The sequence below is a fragment of the Ornithorhynchus anatinus genome, chromosome 4 (assembly GCF_004115215.2).
Source record: "Ornithorhynchus anatinus isolate Pmale09 chromosome 4, mOrnAna1.pri.v4, whole genome shotgun sequence".
Lineage (NCBI taxonomy): Eukaryota > Metazoa > Chordata > Mammalia > Monotremata > Ornithorhynchidae > Ornithorhynchus > Ornithorhynchus anatinus.
In genome coordinates, this window is record NC_041731.1 from 90,729,719 (window position 1) to 90,744,123 (window position 14,405).

Consider the following 14,405-nt stretch of genomic DNA (forward strand, 5'->3'; position numbering starts at 1 on the left):
AGACAATCCCGAAGGAGCGCTTCACACATACTATGATTATGGTTACGACCGTGATTGTGATCATGATCATCAGCTGAGCAAAAACTAGGAGCGAATCCAGAAGGAGCGCTGCACACAAACTCGGATTCTGGTTCTGATGGGGAGTACGATTGCGATGGTGATTAGCAGTGGAACAAATGCTCTGAGGATGCTGCTGCTGCTGCAGGTGGTGATGATTATTTGTTGGGATCGGCGTGGGCCTCTCCTGGGCGCGGTGGGCAGGCGGTGGGCAGGTGCCGGACCGGGCCCAGGCGCAGCTGCCCGCGGTTGGGTGAGCCGATGGGGCGGCCGCCGGAGAAGGCAGGGATCTGAGCTCCGCCAGCGCCGCCCACCCCGCTTCTCTTCCTCCTCCTCCCCTTCCCTCACCTCCCTCCTCCTTCCCGGAGCTTTTCCCGGCGGGGCGGTCAGGTCCGAAGCGCAGAAGCTTCCCGGCCATGGCTCGTCTACTCAGCAGGGATCCCCTGGACATCGAGGTACCTTCTTGTCCCTCATCCCTCTCTCTCCCTCTTCTTTTTTTTACCTCTCCTTCCTCCAGTGTCCCCAAACCCCACCTGCCTCTTTAGCTCTCCTTCTCTCCTCTTTTGCTTTCTTCCTTATCCCTCTTTCCTCTCTCTTTCTCTCTCTCCCTCTTTCCTTCTCTCTCTCCCTTTCTTTCTCTTTCTCCCTCTTTCTTTCTTTCCCTTTTTCTCTGTCTCTCTCTGCCTCTCTCTCTGCCTCTCTCTCTGCCTCTCTCTCTGCCTCTCTCTCTGCCTCTCTCTCTGCCTCTTTCTCTCTCTCTGCCTCTTTCTCTCTCTCTCTTTGCCTCTTTCTCTCTCTCTCTTTGCCTCTTTCTCTCTCTCTCTTTGCCTCTTTCTCTCTCTCTCTTTGCCTCTTTTTCTCTCTCTCTGCCTCTTTTTCTCTCTCTCTGCCTCTTTTTCTCTCTCTCTGCCTCTTTCTCTCCTTCCCTCTGTCTGTCTCTCCCTGTCTGTCTCTCCCTGTCTGTCTCTGTCTCTCTGTTTCTGGTTTCTGTCTCTTTGTCTCTCTGTTTCTGTGTCTCTCTGTCTCTCCCTCTCTCTCTGTCTCTGAGTCTGTCTGCCTCTGTCTCTGCCTCTCCCTGCCTGTCTGCCTCTGTCTCTGCCTTTCCATGCCTCTCCCTGCCTGTTTCTTGTGGTGGGAGAGGGCAATGGCTGTGTGCCACGGGGTAGTCATAGCTGCAGCAGGGCTTGGAAAAGGGAAATGAAACCCAGCAAACTTTGACTCAGCAGGAAATACAAGTGAAACGTTCAGATTGCAAAAACAGAGGGCAAAGTGCACCAGGAAATTTCAGTAATGGCCCTTATATTGGGTGGAAGAAGGGTGGTTCTGACTCTAATCAGGGTAACATTACCAACGGTTAACCGAAGGAGGAGAGGATTGTCTTCAATAACATTTTCTTCCCATAAATTGTTAGCTTTTTTAATGGTATTTAAGTGTTTACACTATGCCAGGGCATCATACTGAGCTGAAGGGTAGATGAAAGCTAATCAGATTGGACATAGTGCATGTCCCACAGGGGATCCCAGTTTTAAGTTCCGTTTTATAGATGAGGTAACTGAGGCACTGAAAAGTTAAGTAACTTGCCCAGGTGTCAGAGCAGAGAAACAGCGGAGCTTAGTTTAGAACTCGGGTTCTCCGACTCCCAGGCCCATGTTCTGTCCACTTGGTCACACTGCTTCTGTCTGCCCTGCCCACCGACCTCAGCTCCTCTCCTCCTCTTCTTCAAGCTGACCCTACCTGGACAGTTAATTTGGAGTATATGAAGAGTTTGAGGCATTCGTATGGGAACTATGAACTACTTTCTCTGATTCAAACCAGCCCGCTTAACTCTGAGAATATCTGTGTAAAGCAAGGGAGAATGGGGAGAAGTGGAAACTTTCTGGGAGCTCATGCAGAGAGAGAAATTCCAGAATTCTGCTTAAGCTCACTTTCCCTCATTCAATCATTCATATTTATTGAGCACTTACTGCATACAGAGCACTGTACTAAGACCTTAGGAGAGGATAGTGTAACAGTTGGTAGACATGATCAGCACAATATTGTAGTTTTTGCTTATGAAAAATTTCTGAAACAGAGTGAATATTTTCCCTTCCAAATTTCTGCTGGGGTGGAAGACATTTGTGGAGTGACTTGTGACTTCCTTCTTTGATTTCCCTGACTAGTTTCCTTAAATGATGTCTTACTCAAAGGTTGCTGCCCATCTCATCAGTTCTTATTAATTTTTACTTCCAAGTTCCAAACTCCTGGGATTCCTGCTGGAAGCCCCGCTCGTGACTTTGCCCTGTGGGCAGAGAGCCATCTTGTTCCTGCTCCTGAACAAAATATCTACCTACACCTTCTTTTACCAGCCCCCCCCCTTTTCGTTTTTTTGGTTTCTTTGTGCCACTCTAACTTGATGATAAACCTCTTACAGAAACAAGCAACACTTTTCAAACTGTGAATTTTTTGGACCTGATCAATTAATCAAGGTATTTGAGTATTCATTTTCTGCAGAACATGGTATTAAGTGCTTGGGAGAGTGCACAAAGAGTTGGTAGGCAATGATCCCTACCCACAGTGAGTTTACAATCTACAGGGGTAGCTTGTATCTACTTCAGCTTTTAGTATAGTATTTGGCAGATAGTGAATATTATTAATAATATTTTGCCCCATCTATCCTGTTGCAGTAAGTGCACCTTCCTGCTTTTCCAGTTGTCTGATTAATACCATAGACTAGCCAGGATCTTTTTCTATCCTTTTCTACCCCTTGACTTTTTATCATCACACTGTGAACTAATCGTCTGTGATACAGTTGTGCATTTTAAAGTTAGAATTGGCTAGGCTGGAAAATGCACAATTCTTTTTTTCACCTGGCTCTGGGTGAATTACTGGTGACTTGTGGGTTCTTGGCATTCTCTCCTCAGGGGCTTTTAGTCTAATGCTTTTGTGCTTTTCCTGTGGAAAGTTGTTGAGGTTTGGCAAACTTTGGCCTTATGGGAGTTTGCAGAGTTCACTGTTCCTTCTGGAAGTGGCAATGATGGTCACCGGGGAAGCAAATAAGGTCATAGAATGGTTGTTCATTGCTTTTGAACAATCCATTTCAATGAGGCCAATAATCTTGCCTAATATAAGGGTCAAAGATTAAATTTTCAGCCAATCAGAGACAGAGCAAGGTCAAGTACACTGGTCTCTTAAAGCCCTTCCAGTTTCACGATTATACCTCTAGTCCACATAATCTGTAAGGTATCCATTGAATTGGGTGCCTATCATTTAAAAAAAAAATCAGCATGAAGATGTATCCCTGCTTCTCAGCACTTGATATGCTAGCCTCAAAGATGTGTTGAAATCATTTCAGAAATTCACCCTCACGTGGTTTTGCAACTCTGTTCCTTCCTGCTTGCCAGTGGGGTACCCGGTCGTTAAGATTAAGAGTTTTGGGAAGTGGAATAATAATCACTATTATTATCACTTTAAGTGCTCACTATGTGCCAAGCACTGCACAGAGTGCTGGTGCAGATACAAGATAAGGGGAAGATGGCCCCTCTTCCACATGGGGCTCACAGCCTAGAGGAGAGGGAGAACAGTTATTGAATTTCACTTTACAGGTAAGAAAAGTGAGGCACAGAGAATGAAGTTCAGGATTAGAATATAGGTCCTCTAACAGTTGCAACCTATGCAACCTTGTTTTTACAGAAGGTCTGGGTCAAACCCTGAAGGGATTCTGCCTGGAGGGAAGTTTATCAGCTCTGTCCTACAGGAGCCCAGCTGTCCATGCTCCTTCCCTGCATTAAGAACAGTAGAAGAATAGCATTTCCTGTGTACCTCCTATATCTAGATCATTGTAGTTTGTTTTTACGAGATGTTCTTCCCCTTGACGCTGTTTAGTGCCATTGTTCTTGTCTGTCCGTCTCCCCCGATTAGACTGTAAGCCCGTCAAACGGCAGGGACTGTCTCTATCTGTTGCCGACTTGTTCATCCCAAGCGCTTAGTACAGTGCTCTGCACATAGTAAGCGCTCAATAAATACTATTGAATGAATGAATAGTAAATATTTGAGGAATCAATAGAGGTAGAAAAGGCTATTCCCTCCTACATTCCTATTTTTCTTGGGTGGTCATAATTGGCAGCCAAGTTTACATCCTGTAGCTCACTGTTGGAGTGAAGTAATAGCAAGCCTAACTTTTTCCTGGGAGTAAATCAGAGCCTTTGGGAAGCTGCATAAACCTTTCCAAGAAATTAGTATTTCAGGGGACTAGTCTAATGTCTGGAAGCCTTAAAGAGCCAGTGGGACTTTCAAGAGTATGTCATTTATGCCAAGGTATTCTTTAGGGATTAGGCGATTCTGAACTGAATTAAAAATTTAAACAGTTGCATATAAGAAAATAATTGTAACAAGTTATTTTCCCCAGTATCTCTAAGCCATAATTACAGCTACATTTTTTAACCAGATTGAGGTTTTTAAGAGTAAAGTGACTTGAAACCGGATGTTGTTAACCCATTGGTCATATTTACCGAACACCTAGAATGTCCAGGGGACTGTTCTAATCACTTGGGAGTGTGCAGTAGAATAAGAAAACACAATCTTGGTTCTCAAGGAGCCTAGGAGACAGGCAGTGGGATAAGCTACAGGTAGGAAGAAGCAGTGATTATAAAGGTGTTGACATTCATGTGAGTGCCTAAGAACATGGGGCATAGAAGTTCAATTTAGAATGAGCGGGAATATGAGATCCATCAGGGAAAACCTCCAGGAAGAGATGGAAGCCCATAAGGGCTTTGAAGGTTGATACAGTATTGGTCTGCTAGATGTGAAAGAAGAAAAAGAGTGAGCAAGAGGTTGGCAGCAGGAGAGACAAAAGTGAGGCACAGCGTTTGATCAGGAGCATCTCTTTCCACCAAGTTAAATGTTAAAAAAAATTTTCCCAAATGGTTTCTCACCACTGGCAGTGTCATCTTAGAACTGAAGGACTATTTTGCCCATGCTTTTAAACCAACTGCAACAGAACTGGGGAACCCATTGTCTGGGAAATGTATCTCGCTCAATAGCCTTGGGCCATAATCTATGCCAATAGTTCCTAATCTTTAACATTCTGGCAAGCACCTCATAGTTCATGTTAGAGCAAAATTGAGGGTTGGAAGGTCTGCCTAGGAGCTCTGATCCACAGTAAAGGAATGTGATGTAGGGGTGCAGGATTCCATGGGGAGGATGTGTAGACCAAGTGGAAGTAGGAGGACTGTGGAACTGATTCAAATTAACCAGCTATAATGAAAATTGTCAGGGTAGCTGTGAGATTCCTTGTTTGTCTTTGGACTGGCTAGCCATATCAGTTCTGGGATTCAGTCAGTCAGTGGTATTATTGAGCCCTTACTATGAGAGGAGCAATGTACTAAGTGCTTAACAGAGTACATTTCAACAGAGTTGGTAGACGTGTTCCCTGCCTACAAATAACTTAAATTCTAGAGGAGAATAAAGATACTAATGTAAAGAAATAATAGATATATACAAAAGTGCTGTGGGGGAGGGGAGCTGGGGAAAAGAGAGGTTAATTGGGGAAGGCCTCTTGGAGGAGATGTGACCTTAAGATGATTTTAAAGGTGCCGAGAGAGGTGGTCTGGCATATATGGAGGAGGAGGAGTTTTAGGCCAGAGTGAGGCTGTGGGATGGGGTTCAGCGGGGAGGGAGTCGAAAACTGGGCATGGGGCACAAATTGGTGTTATAGGAGTGAAGTATGTGGGCTGGGCTGTAGTAGATCAGTGAGGTAAAGTAAGATGGGACAAGCTGTTTTACTAACAAACTGGTGGGTAAAACTGGCTTTAATGCTGAACATTTTTTCACCTCATACTTCTTATGAAAGGTTTGTAGAAACTGTTCAGTTTACTTAGCCTTATTTTCACCAAGTTTATGTACTTTGTAATGAGGTTAGTTAAGCAAAACAAACCAATCTCGAAGGGGTTATTTGGTTCACGCATTACTTGTGATACTCGATTTTCTAGTTAGTTGCCTATTTTGATACCAGAAGAGAACTTTTTTTTGCAGTTCGTGTTTGTCATCACATTCAACTTGGTGACTAATTCAGGGATTTAATTCAAAGCATCAGGATTAAAGATTAATTATTAATCTCTTCTCTCTGGTTTTTACCTGCAATTCTTTGAATTTTTAAATATATTACTGAAAATGTTACTGAATAACATTTAGAATCCTCTGGAGGAAAAGAAAGACGAAGGTTTTGAAAGTTGACTTTAGGGATATAGTAGGAAAGAAGCCATTTTTCAAAAAAAAGTTTGACAAATCAAAAAGAACTTAAGTTTCCATAATGAGTTCCAAAGACGTTTTCTCATTACACTGAAAGGCAGCAAAGACAAATTACTTAGAACAGGACTATTCAAAAACTTGAATAAGAGTGCTCTGTATGGAGTGAGCATTCAATAAATATTATTGACTGAAGTAACTTGAAAAAGGCCAAATCAGGCCAATTTAATGAGAAAAAATTCCAATAAATAGCATATACTTGTAACGACAGAATAAGTAAAGCCAAGATGTCAGAGGAAACACATTCCAAGAGACACTGAAGGCAATAGGAAAATACCATGGACTTTAATTTCAGCAAAATTTGGGAAATGGGATGTCCATGACAGAGAGGCAAATTGATCCAGGACAAAGTTTGAATACTTTTAATTTGCGTGTTTACATAAGGGACACTCCCTATCCTTATGGAAAGAAAAACTTTAGTTATTGAATGTTATGAAAGAGAAGAGTGAATGGTGATACTGTCTATATGAATAATGCTGTCTACTCAATCCTTTCATTGGATTGAGCTGTAGTTTAGGGGTTTGCGATACATCTTTTTTTTGGTCAAGGATTAATAAGCACAGGGGAATATTTCAAGCAGACCTGGAAATTACCTCATCTGACAAACCTAGACTGTAAAATAAATCAGATTGGAACTTTCCTTCTCCCCCAAACCCAAAAGACAGCTAGTAGAAGGCACTGGTTATCTTAGAAGCCTCCATAAGGACATTACCAATTTTAGGATTCTGCTTCAGCCAATCTTCAGGTATATCCAGCCTTACTTTGAGTCATATTGCAATATGATACTCGAGACTGTGAGCCCCATATGGGACAGGGACTATGATTGATTATCCTAGCGCTTAGAACTGTGCTTGACAAAGTGGTAAATTAAGAATGCTTAGAACATAGTGCTTAACAAATAACATTTAAAAAAAAAGATGCCATATATGGAAAAAAGCCATGGGGCTATTCTTGGTAATCTATGTGCAAGGTGATATTAAGCAAATATTCTTTTCCATCTGCATTTATTTGACGAAGCCAGTGATCATAATAATTATGGTATTTGTTAAGCACTTACTATGTGCCAAGCCCTGTTCTAAATGCTGGGATTGATACAAGGTAATCAGGTTATCTCACATGGGGCTCACGCTGCCCCATTTTACAGATGGGGTAACTGGAGGCACAGAGAAGTTAATAGCTTGCCCAAGGACAAACAGCAGACAAGTGGCAGATCTGAGACTAGAACCCATGTTTTCTGACTCCCAAGTCCGTGTTAGGTGGTGTAGGATAGCTCAAATAAGTAGTGATTGGTGCAAAGTCCTGTTGACATTACAGTGCAGGTAATATTTAAAGCAAAAGTTTGTCTACTTACTCTGTTGTACTCTCCCAAGACCATAGTGCTGTGCTCTGCAGAGTAAGCACTTTAAATGCCACTAATTGAAAGGTTAAGCATACTTGGGTTTATGAAGTGAGGGTTACAGTCCCTTTTGTGTGTGTGAGTGAAACTCATTAATCACTTAGAATATACCAAGTTATTGTGCTGACCACTGAGGTGCTTCAGATAATCAGGTCATAGATGGTCCATGAATCACAGGAGACTCATAATTTTTGAGATGGGGAGTACAAGTTTCCTTTCTCCATTTTACAGATGAGGAAACTGGGATATCTAGCACATAAGGGGCTCAATTTAGGACACACAGACTAAAGGCATAATTAGGACAAGAACCTGGGTCTTCTGATTTTCTAATCCTACGGTCTTTCCATCAGGCCGTACTGTCTCCATGAAGGAAAACTTGTATTAAAGTAAACATGCTTCTTGATTGCTGCTCACAGGCACATAAGATTCTCTTCTGGCATCACATAGCAACCTATGCAGATGGGTGTTCCCCAATTTGCTAATGGCATGAGAACATATGTGAAAGAAAAAATGGAGTGTATCAAAATAATCACCGTCAGGCATTTCTCCAGTATGAATTTATAAAAAGATTTACTTGCCTCTGCTACTGATGTACATGAACAGTCGACTCACAGGTCTCTCTATCTCCAGTTCACTCGCCGCCACAGTGTATGCTATATACTGCTTGCATGGATCATCTTCTTGAATGCTCACTCAGCACACGTCTTCATTCGTCAGAAGCCTCCGTTGGTTCTCATTCCCATCCTCATCAAGCACAGGCTCCTCACAGTTGACTTCAGGCTTTCCACTATCTTGCCCCATTCACATATAATAATAATAATGTTGGTATTTGTTAAGCACTTACTATGTGCAGAGCACTGTTCTAAGCACTGGGGTAGATACAGGGTAATCAGGTTGTCCCACGTGAGGCTCACAGTCTTAATCCCCATTTTACAGATGAGGTAACTGAGTCACAGAGAAGTGAAGTGACTTGCCCACAGTCACACAGCTGACAAGTGGCAGAGCTGGGATTCGAACCCATGACCTCTGACTCCCAAGCCCGGGCTCTTTCCACTGAGGCACGCTGCTTCTCCTAATGGAATCTCTTTACCCACTTCATCCCAAACTGAGGAACCTCCAAGTTAATTCTCTAACCTTATCTTGGTCTTGGCAATCCTGGATTGGTCCTCGTGTTCGCACTACTCTCTTGGCCTGAAACTTTCATTCATTCAATAGTCTTTATTATTTATTTATTTATTGAGTGCTTACTATGTGCAGAGCTCTGGGCTGAGCGCTTGGAATGTACAATTTGGCAACAGATAGAGACAATCCCTGCCCAATGACGGGCTCACAACTTCTTCCCCTACCTAATCCAGTAGGCCATCGGTCTCCCCAATTTCTTGACCCTCTTAAAATTTCACCTTCTCTTACAAGCCTTCTATGGCTAAAATTCATATTTATTCAATCATGTTTATTGAGTGCTTACTATGTGCAGAGCGCTGTAGTGTTTCAAACATTGTCATTAATGGTATTCATTGGGTGCTTATAGCATGCAGAGCGCTATCTTGAGTGCATAGAGAGAACGATTGAACAGAATTAGTGGATATATTCCCTGCCCACAATAAATTTACAATCTAGAAGGGAAGACAGACATTAATGTAAATACGTAATTTATATTATACTATTTTGATATAAAGAAATCCACATAAACCTAGCAGTAATTCTAAATTCTCAAGAATTTAGCCATAGCCTGAGTTCTTGCTTGACCTTTTAAGGACATCTATGAACAAAGATACATTTTAGCTATAGGATAAAAGCTTGATTTACACTGAAACAAACTCTTTGCATCTGGCATCTTTCCATCCTATTTTTCAAGGCAGAATATGTTCTTTGAGCTTCAGTGAGTACTGATGAGAGATTGACAGACATCTTGGAGCCAGTTATGCACTCTAATAAGATTAGGCTTGCCTTGTGATTTGTTTTTTATTAGAATGGCCATATTTTATTTTTCAATGAAATTATTACAAGTAGTAGGAACTGAACGATTGCACTTAGGTAAGCACAACAGTTTCTGGGATGGTTCTGTGGTTATACATTTATGTAAGGTTATATTCTCATTTACATAAATATGGTTCTATGTTACATTATGCCATAAAATAAGCACTATTTGCAAAGATTATTCAACACGGTAATATGTTGCTTTTTTTCCTCGGCAAGAGCTTTTCAACTAGAGTGAATTATGTTTGTTCCAATTATATGGGTTAAGTTAGCATTCTTTTTGAGGTTCATTGTATTACTCAATGATTAGCTTGGAATTCAGTTCCTAAATTGTATCAAAGTATAAATAGGGGCTGGGAGCCATCTGTTAGGACAAATATGCAACGGAGCTTGAGAAAAAGTTACTGAATTTGTCATAAATCCCGGTGTCTGTGGCTGAGATGGGGGCTACTAAAAAATCCTAGAATAGGGGATAATGAAATCTTATAGGGTGAGATTTCAGTTACCTCTCCTTTCTTTTTTTCTCTCATCATCGATGATATCTATTGAGTGCTTACTATTTGCAAAGCACTATAATAAGGGCTTGGGAGAATAAAACATAACAGAATTGGTAGACATTTTCTCTATCCACAATTACCTTACAGTCTGGAGGGACAGACAGATGTTTATATAAGTGAATTATGGATTTATGCATGTGTTGTGGGACTGAGAAAGGGGTGAATCAAGGGTGCAAATTCAAGTGCAGGGGTGATGCAGAAGGCAGCGGGAGATGAAGAAATGAAGGTTTAGTTGGGAAGGCCTCTTGCAGGAGGTATGTCCTCAATAAGGACATACCTTAGGAAAGTGGGGAGAGTGTCCATCTGTTGCCTGTTGTGGGCAGGGATTGTCTCTTTCTATTGCTATATTGTACTTTCCAAGTGCTTAGTACAGTGCTTTCCACACAGTAAACACTCAATCAATACGGTTGAATGAATGAATGAATCTCTTGGAAATGAGGAGGGAGGGCATTCCAGATCAGAAACAGGACAAGGGCAAGTGGTTGGCAGTGAAATGGCTGAGATCAAGGTACAGTGAGTATGTTGCCACTGGAGTGAAGTGTGTGGAATGGGTTGTGGTAGGAATACAGCTAGGTAAAGTAGGAAAAGGCAAGGTGATTGAGTGTTTTAAATGGGTGACTTGGACTTCTATGTGATTTTAATGTCCTTATTTCCAGAAGGACAATAAATACTAGAGAAGGTGCATTAGCCCCTTAAAGCCACTGGTCAGTGGTTAACCACTTTGAAATGACAGACAGTTTTCTCTAGTTGGGGTGGGAATTGAGAACAGCACAAAGATATCAAGGTGAGATTTGGACTAAAGATAGGGTTTGGTTGTTAAAATCAATGGCTTGATTTGATCTATGGAACACTTACCTTGGACCGTTTTAATTGGTTAAAGCAGTTTTAGTAATACAGTGGGTCAAAGTTTACAGATCCTTGTGGCAATTAATACAACCTTTAAACTATGTTGAATTCCTGGAAAATCTCAGGTACTAGAACAATATGGCCTGAATATAGTTGTGTTCTGTCCATCTAAGTGTATCCTGTTAAACACATTTGAATTAAAAGAACAAGTTGAGTCTAAACTGGTAGAGGGGCAGTCATTACTGGGGAATGTTTATGGGGCTTAAGCTTTTAAAAGCCAGAGCCATTTATTAGTTTTTCTCTTTATTTTGCTGTAATGCCATCATATTACCCTTTCTCTGTTCTTTCCAGTTTTGTATAGCCTGAATTTTTCTCTCATTTATGTATTTTTTCAGCTCCTCCTAGCTTTTATACTTGTGCAACCCTCCCCCTGAATATTATTTTCTCTGCCACCAATCGTGCTTATTTCATATGATACTTTCCTTCCTAGTTCTATTTTTCCTTTCCCCTTGCCCCATTCAGCCTTTGGTATGTTTTGATATTCTGCCCACTGTTGCAGAATAGTCTCCTTTTCTGTTCATCACCATGCCGTTTACTGGGCTCCCTGAAGCCACAGACTTGCAAATAAAACATCAGGTTTACAGGTGTGTTGAAAGGAAGAAGTGCAGTGAATTGGAACAACCTGGGAAATAGGAGGATCAAGACTTAGGAAGGGAAGTTGAAATTGGGTTCATTTTTTGAGCACTTACTGTGTGCAGAGCATTGTAAAAATGCTTGGGCGAGAACAGTATAACAGAAGTGGTGGACATGGTTTCTGCCCACCACGAACTTACCGTTTAGAGAGGGAGACAGATATTATGAATAACTTATGAATATGTACATAAGGGCTGTGGGACTGAGGTAGGGGTGAATAAAAGGTGCAAATTCTAGTGCAAGGCCTACTCATAAGAGTGGGACAAAAGGAAATGAGTACTTATTGCAGGAGATGTGCTTTTAGTAAGGCTGTGAAAGTGGGGGGAGTAAATCGTCTGCCATGAAGAGAAAAGTTGTGGATAGAGGTCGGCAGGGAGATAGATGAGTTTGAGGTACAGTAAGGTACATATGGCAGTTTAAACAAGGAAGGCTAGTAAACATATTTGGGGGGTAAGGTGATTTAGGAAGGCAGGGATTTGCAATAATTTTTCAGCAATGTTGGAGTCAAAGTACTGAATGATGACATTTTGTTCCTGGACTCTAACAATTTCTTGTGCTTAAAGACTCTGAATGATATCTACAGCTCTTATGGCATTAGAATCTTAAATGTTCTTTGCATCTCTCCTCAAAGACGTCGACTCTGGCTTGAATTAATAGAGTTTTGAGAGTCTAATATGAAAACTCTTACAATCACGATTTTAGTTTATCAACCTGTAAAATGGGGTTAGCTCTGACTAAGCCAAAACATGAACGATGATTAAATTCATTTTTAGATGTCTGATCGTGCTCTATATCTTGTAGTTCTGAACTAAGAAGCAATTTCAGCAAAAGAAAAATTAACTTGAAGGACAATTTTGAATGCCTTGGTTCCATTTCTAAATTTTCTACTTGTTTAATGTTAAAGTTTTCACATTCTGATTAGTCTTCCTGAGTTAGTACCTGTATTTGAAAAGGATAATATATACTTGTTTTTAAAATATTTGTCTATGGCTGTCTTCGAGTAGATGATCCTTATAATGAGCATTAAACTTTATTTCTGGTGGTTCCATGATGGATCGGTACTCTTCATGCTACGAGAAGTCCATCATGCAAAATCCTGATTGTCTTCATAGTTTGAATAATGAAGTCACCTGATTTGAGTGACCATGTAGAGGTGCTGGGAAAGAGGGAGGCTAGACTTTCCTAAAGAGAAGCAGTGTGGTCCAGTGGATAGAACTTGGACCAGTTCTAGTTCTGATTCCACTACTTGTCTGCTGTGTGAACATGGGCAAATCATTTCCCTGGGCCTCTTACCTCATCTGTAAAATGGGGATTAATACTGTGAGCCCCATTTGGGGCGTGAACTATGTCCAACCTGGTTAGCTTTTATCTACCCCAGCGCTCAGTACAGCACCTGGCAATAGTAAGCACTTAAAAAAATACCATATAAAAAGAATTGCTGATTTCCCCCTCCTCCCCATGGCAGCATATTGCTTCCACCACCAGGGTAATAAGACCTCTTCCCTCGAACTGAGCCCAATCTGGCCTGCCACAGCTACCATGGACAGAGAGGAAGAGCAGGATGATAAACCAAAGCTGCAGCCCCCCAAAAGCTTGGTGGGCTATGAAGTTGAGCAGCATAGTGGGGACAGAGAGGCCTCTGTGAGAGGGTGGGAACCTGGCCTTTCCTTGCTGATCTTGGAAAAGTCTAAACAGTTCTATCCTTGCTCTTTGGAAGAGTTCGTGTCCACCAGGGCATTCTTCTCCATATTTCCTGAGGTTGTTGCCTCTCTGGGGGAGAGAGAGGAGTTCCAGGAGGGGCTGTATAGGCAGAGGGAGATTTATGTGCAGTTCCTCTGGACCCGGAATTGAATGAGAAAGAGGGGTAAAGGATAATGCCAAGGTTATGGGCTTGTGAATCAGGAAGGATGGTGGTACAGTCCGCAGTGATGGGTAGGACACGATTTGGTTTGATAAGGAATTCTGTTTTGGATGTATTAAGCTTGAGGTGACAGGAGGACATTCAAGTAGAGATTTCTTGAAGGCAGAAGGAAATGCAAGACTGCTGAGAGGGAGAGGGATCAGGGCTGGAGACGAAGATTTGATTATCATTCACATAGAGGTGGTAGTTGAAGCCATGGGAGTGAATGAGTTCTTCAAGGGAGTGGGTGTAGATGGAGAATAGAAAGGGACCCAGAACTGAATCTTGAGGGAGCCTCACAGTTAGAGGGTAGGAAGCAGAGGAGGAGCCCATGAAGGAGACTGAAAATGAACGGCCAGAGAGATGAGAAGAACCTGGAGAGGACAGTGGCGGTGAAGCTAAAGTTGGATAATGTTTCCAGGAGAAGGGGGTGGTCAGTAGTGTCAAAGGCAGCTGAGAGGTTGAGGAGGATCAGGATGGATTAGAGGCCATTGGAGTTAGCAAGAAGGAGATCATTTGTGACCTTTTGAGGGGGTGGTTTTGGAGTGAAGGGGATAAAAGCCAAATTGGAGGGGGTCAAGGAGATAATTGGAGGAGCAAAATTTGAGACAGCAGGTGTAGACAACTCAAGGCGTGGGGGGAGGTTTTAGGGAGATCATGCCTGATAAGGTCAATTTTCTTAATAAAGTATGCAACC

At 42.0% G+C, this 14,405-nt stretch overlaps 1 protein-coding gene across 1 annotated transcript in view; it reads left to right on the forward strand.

Moving 5' to 3' along the window:
• The first annotated feature begins 399 nt into the window (after positions 1-399).
• DPYD (dihydropyrimidine dehydrogenase) overlaps positions 400-14,405 on the forward strand; it is an 832,560-nt gene continuing 818,554 nt past the window's right edge. The window contains exon 1 of the mRNA XM_029062931.2: positions 400-512. Coding sequence (XP_028918764.1) covers positions 474-512 — 39 coding nt within the window. The 5' untranslated portion in view covers positions 400-473. The remainder of the gene's footprint in view (positions 513-14,405) is intronic.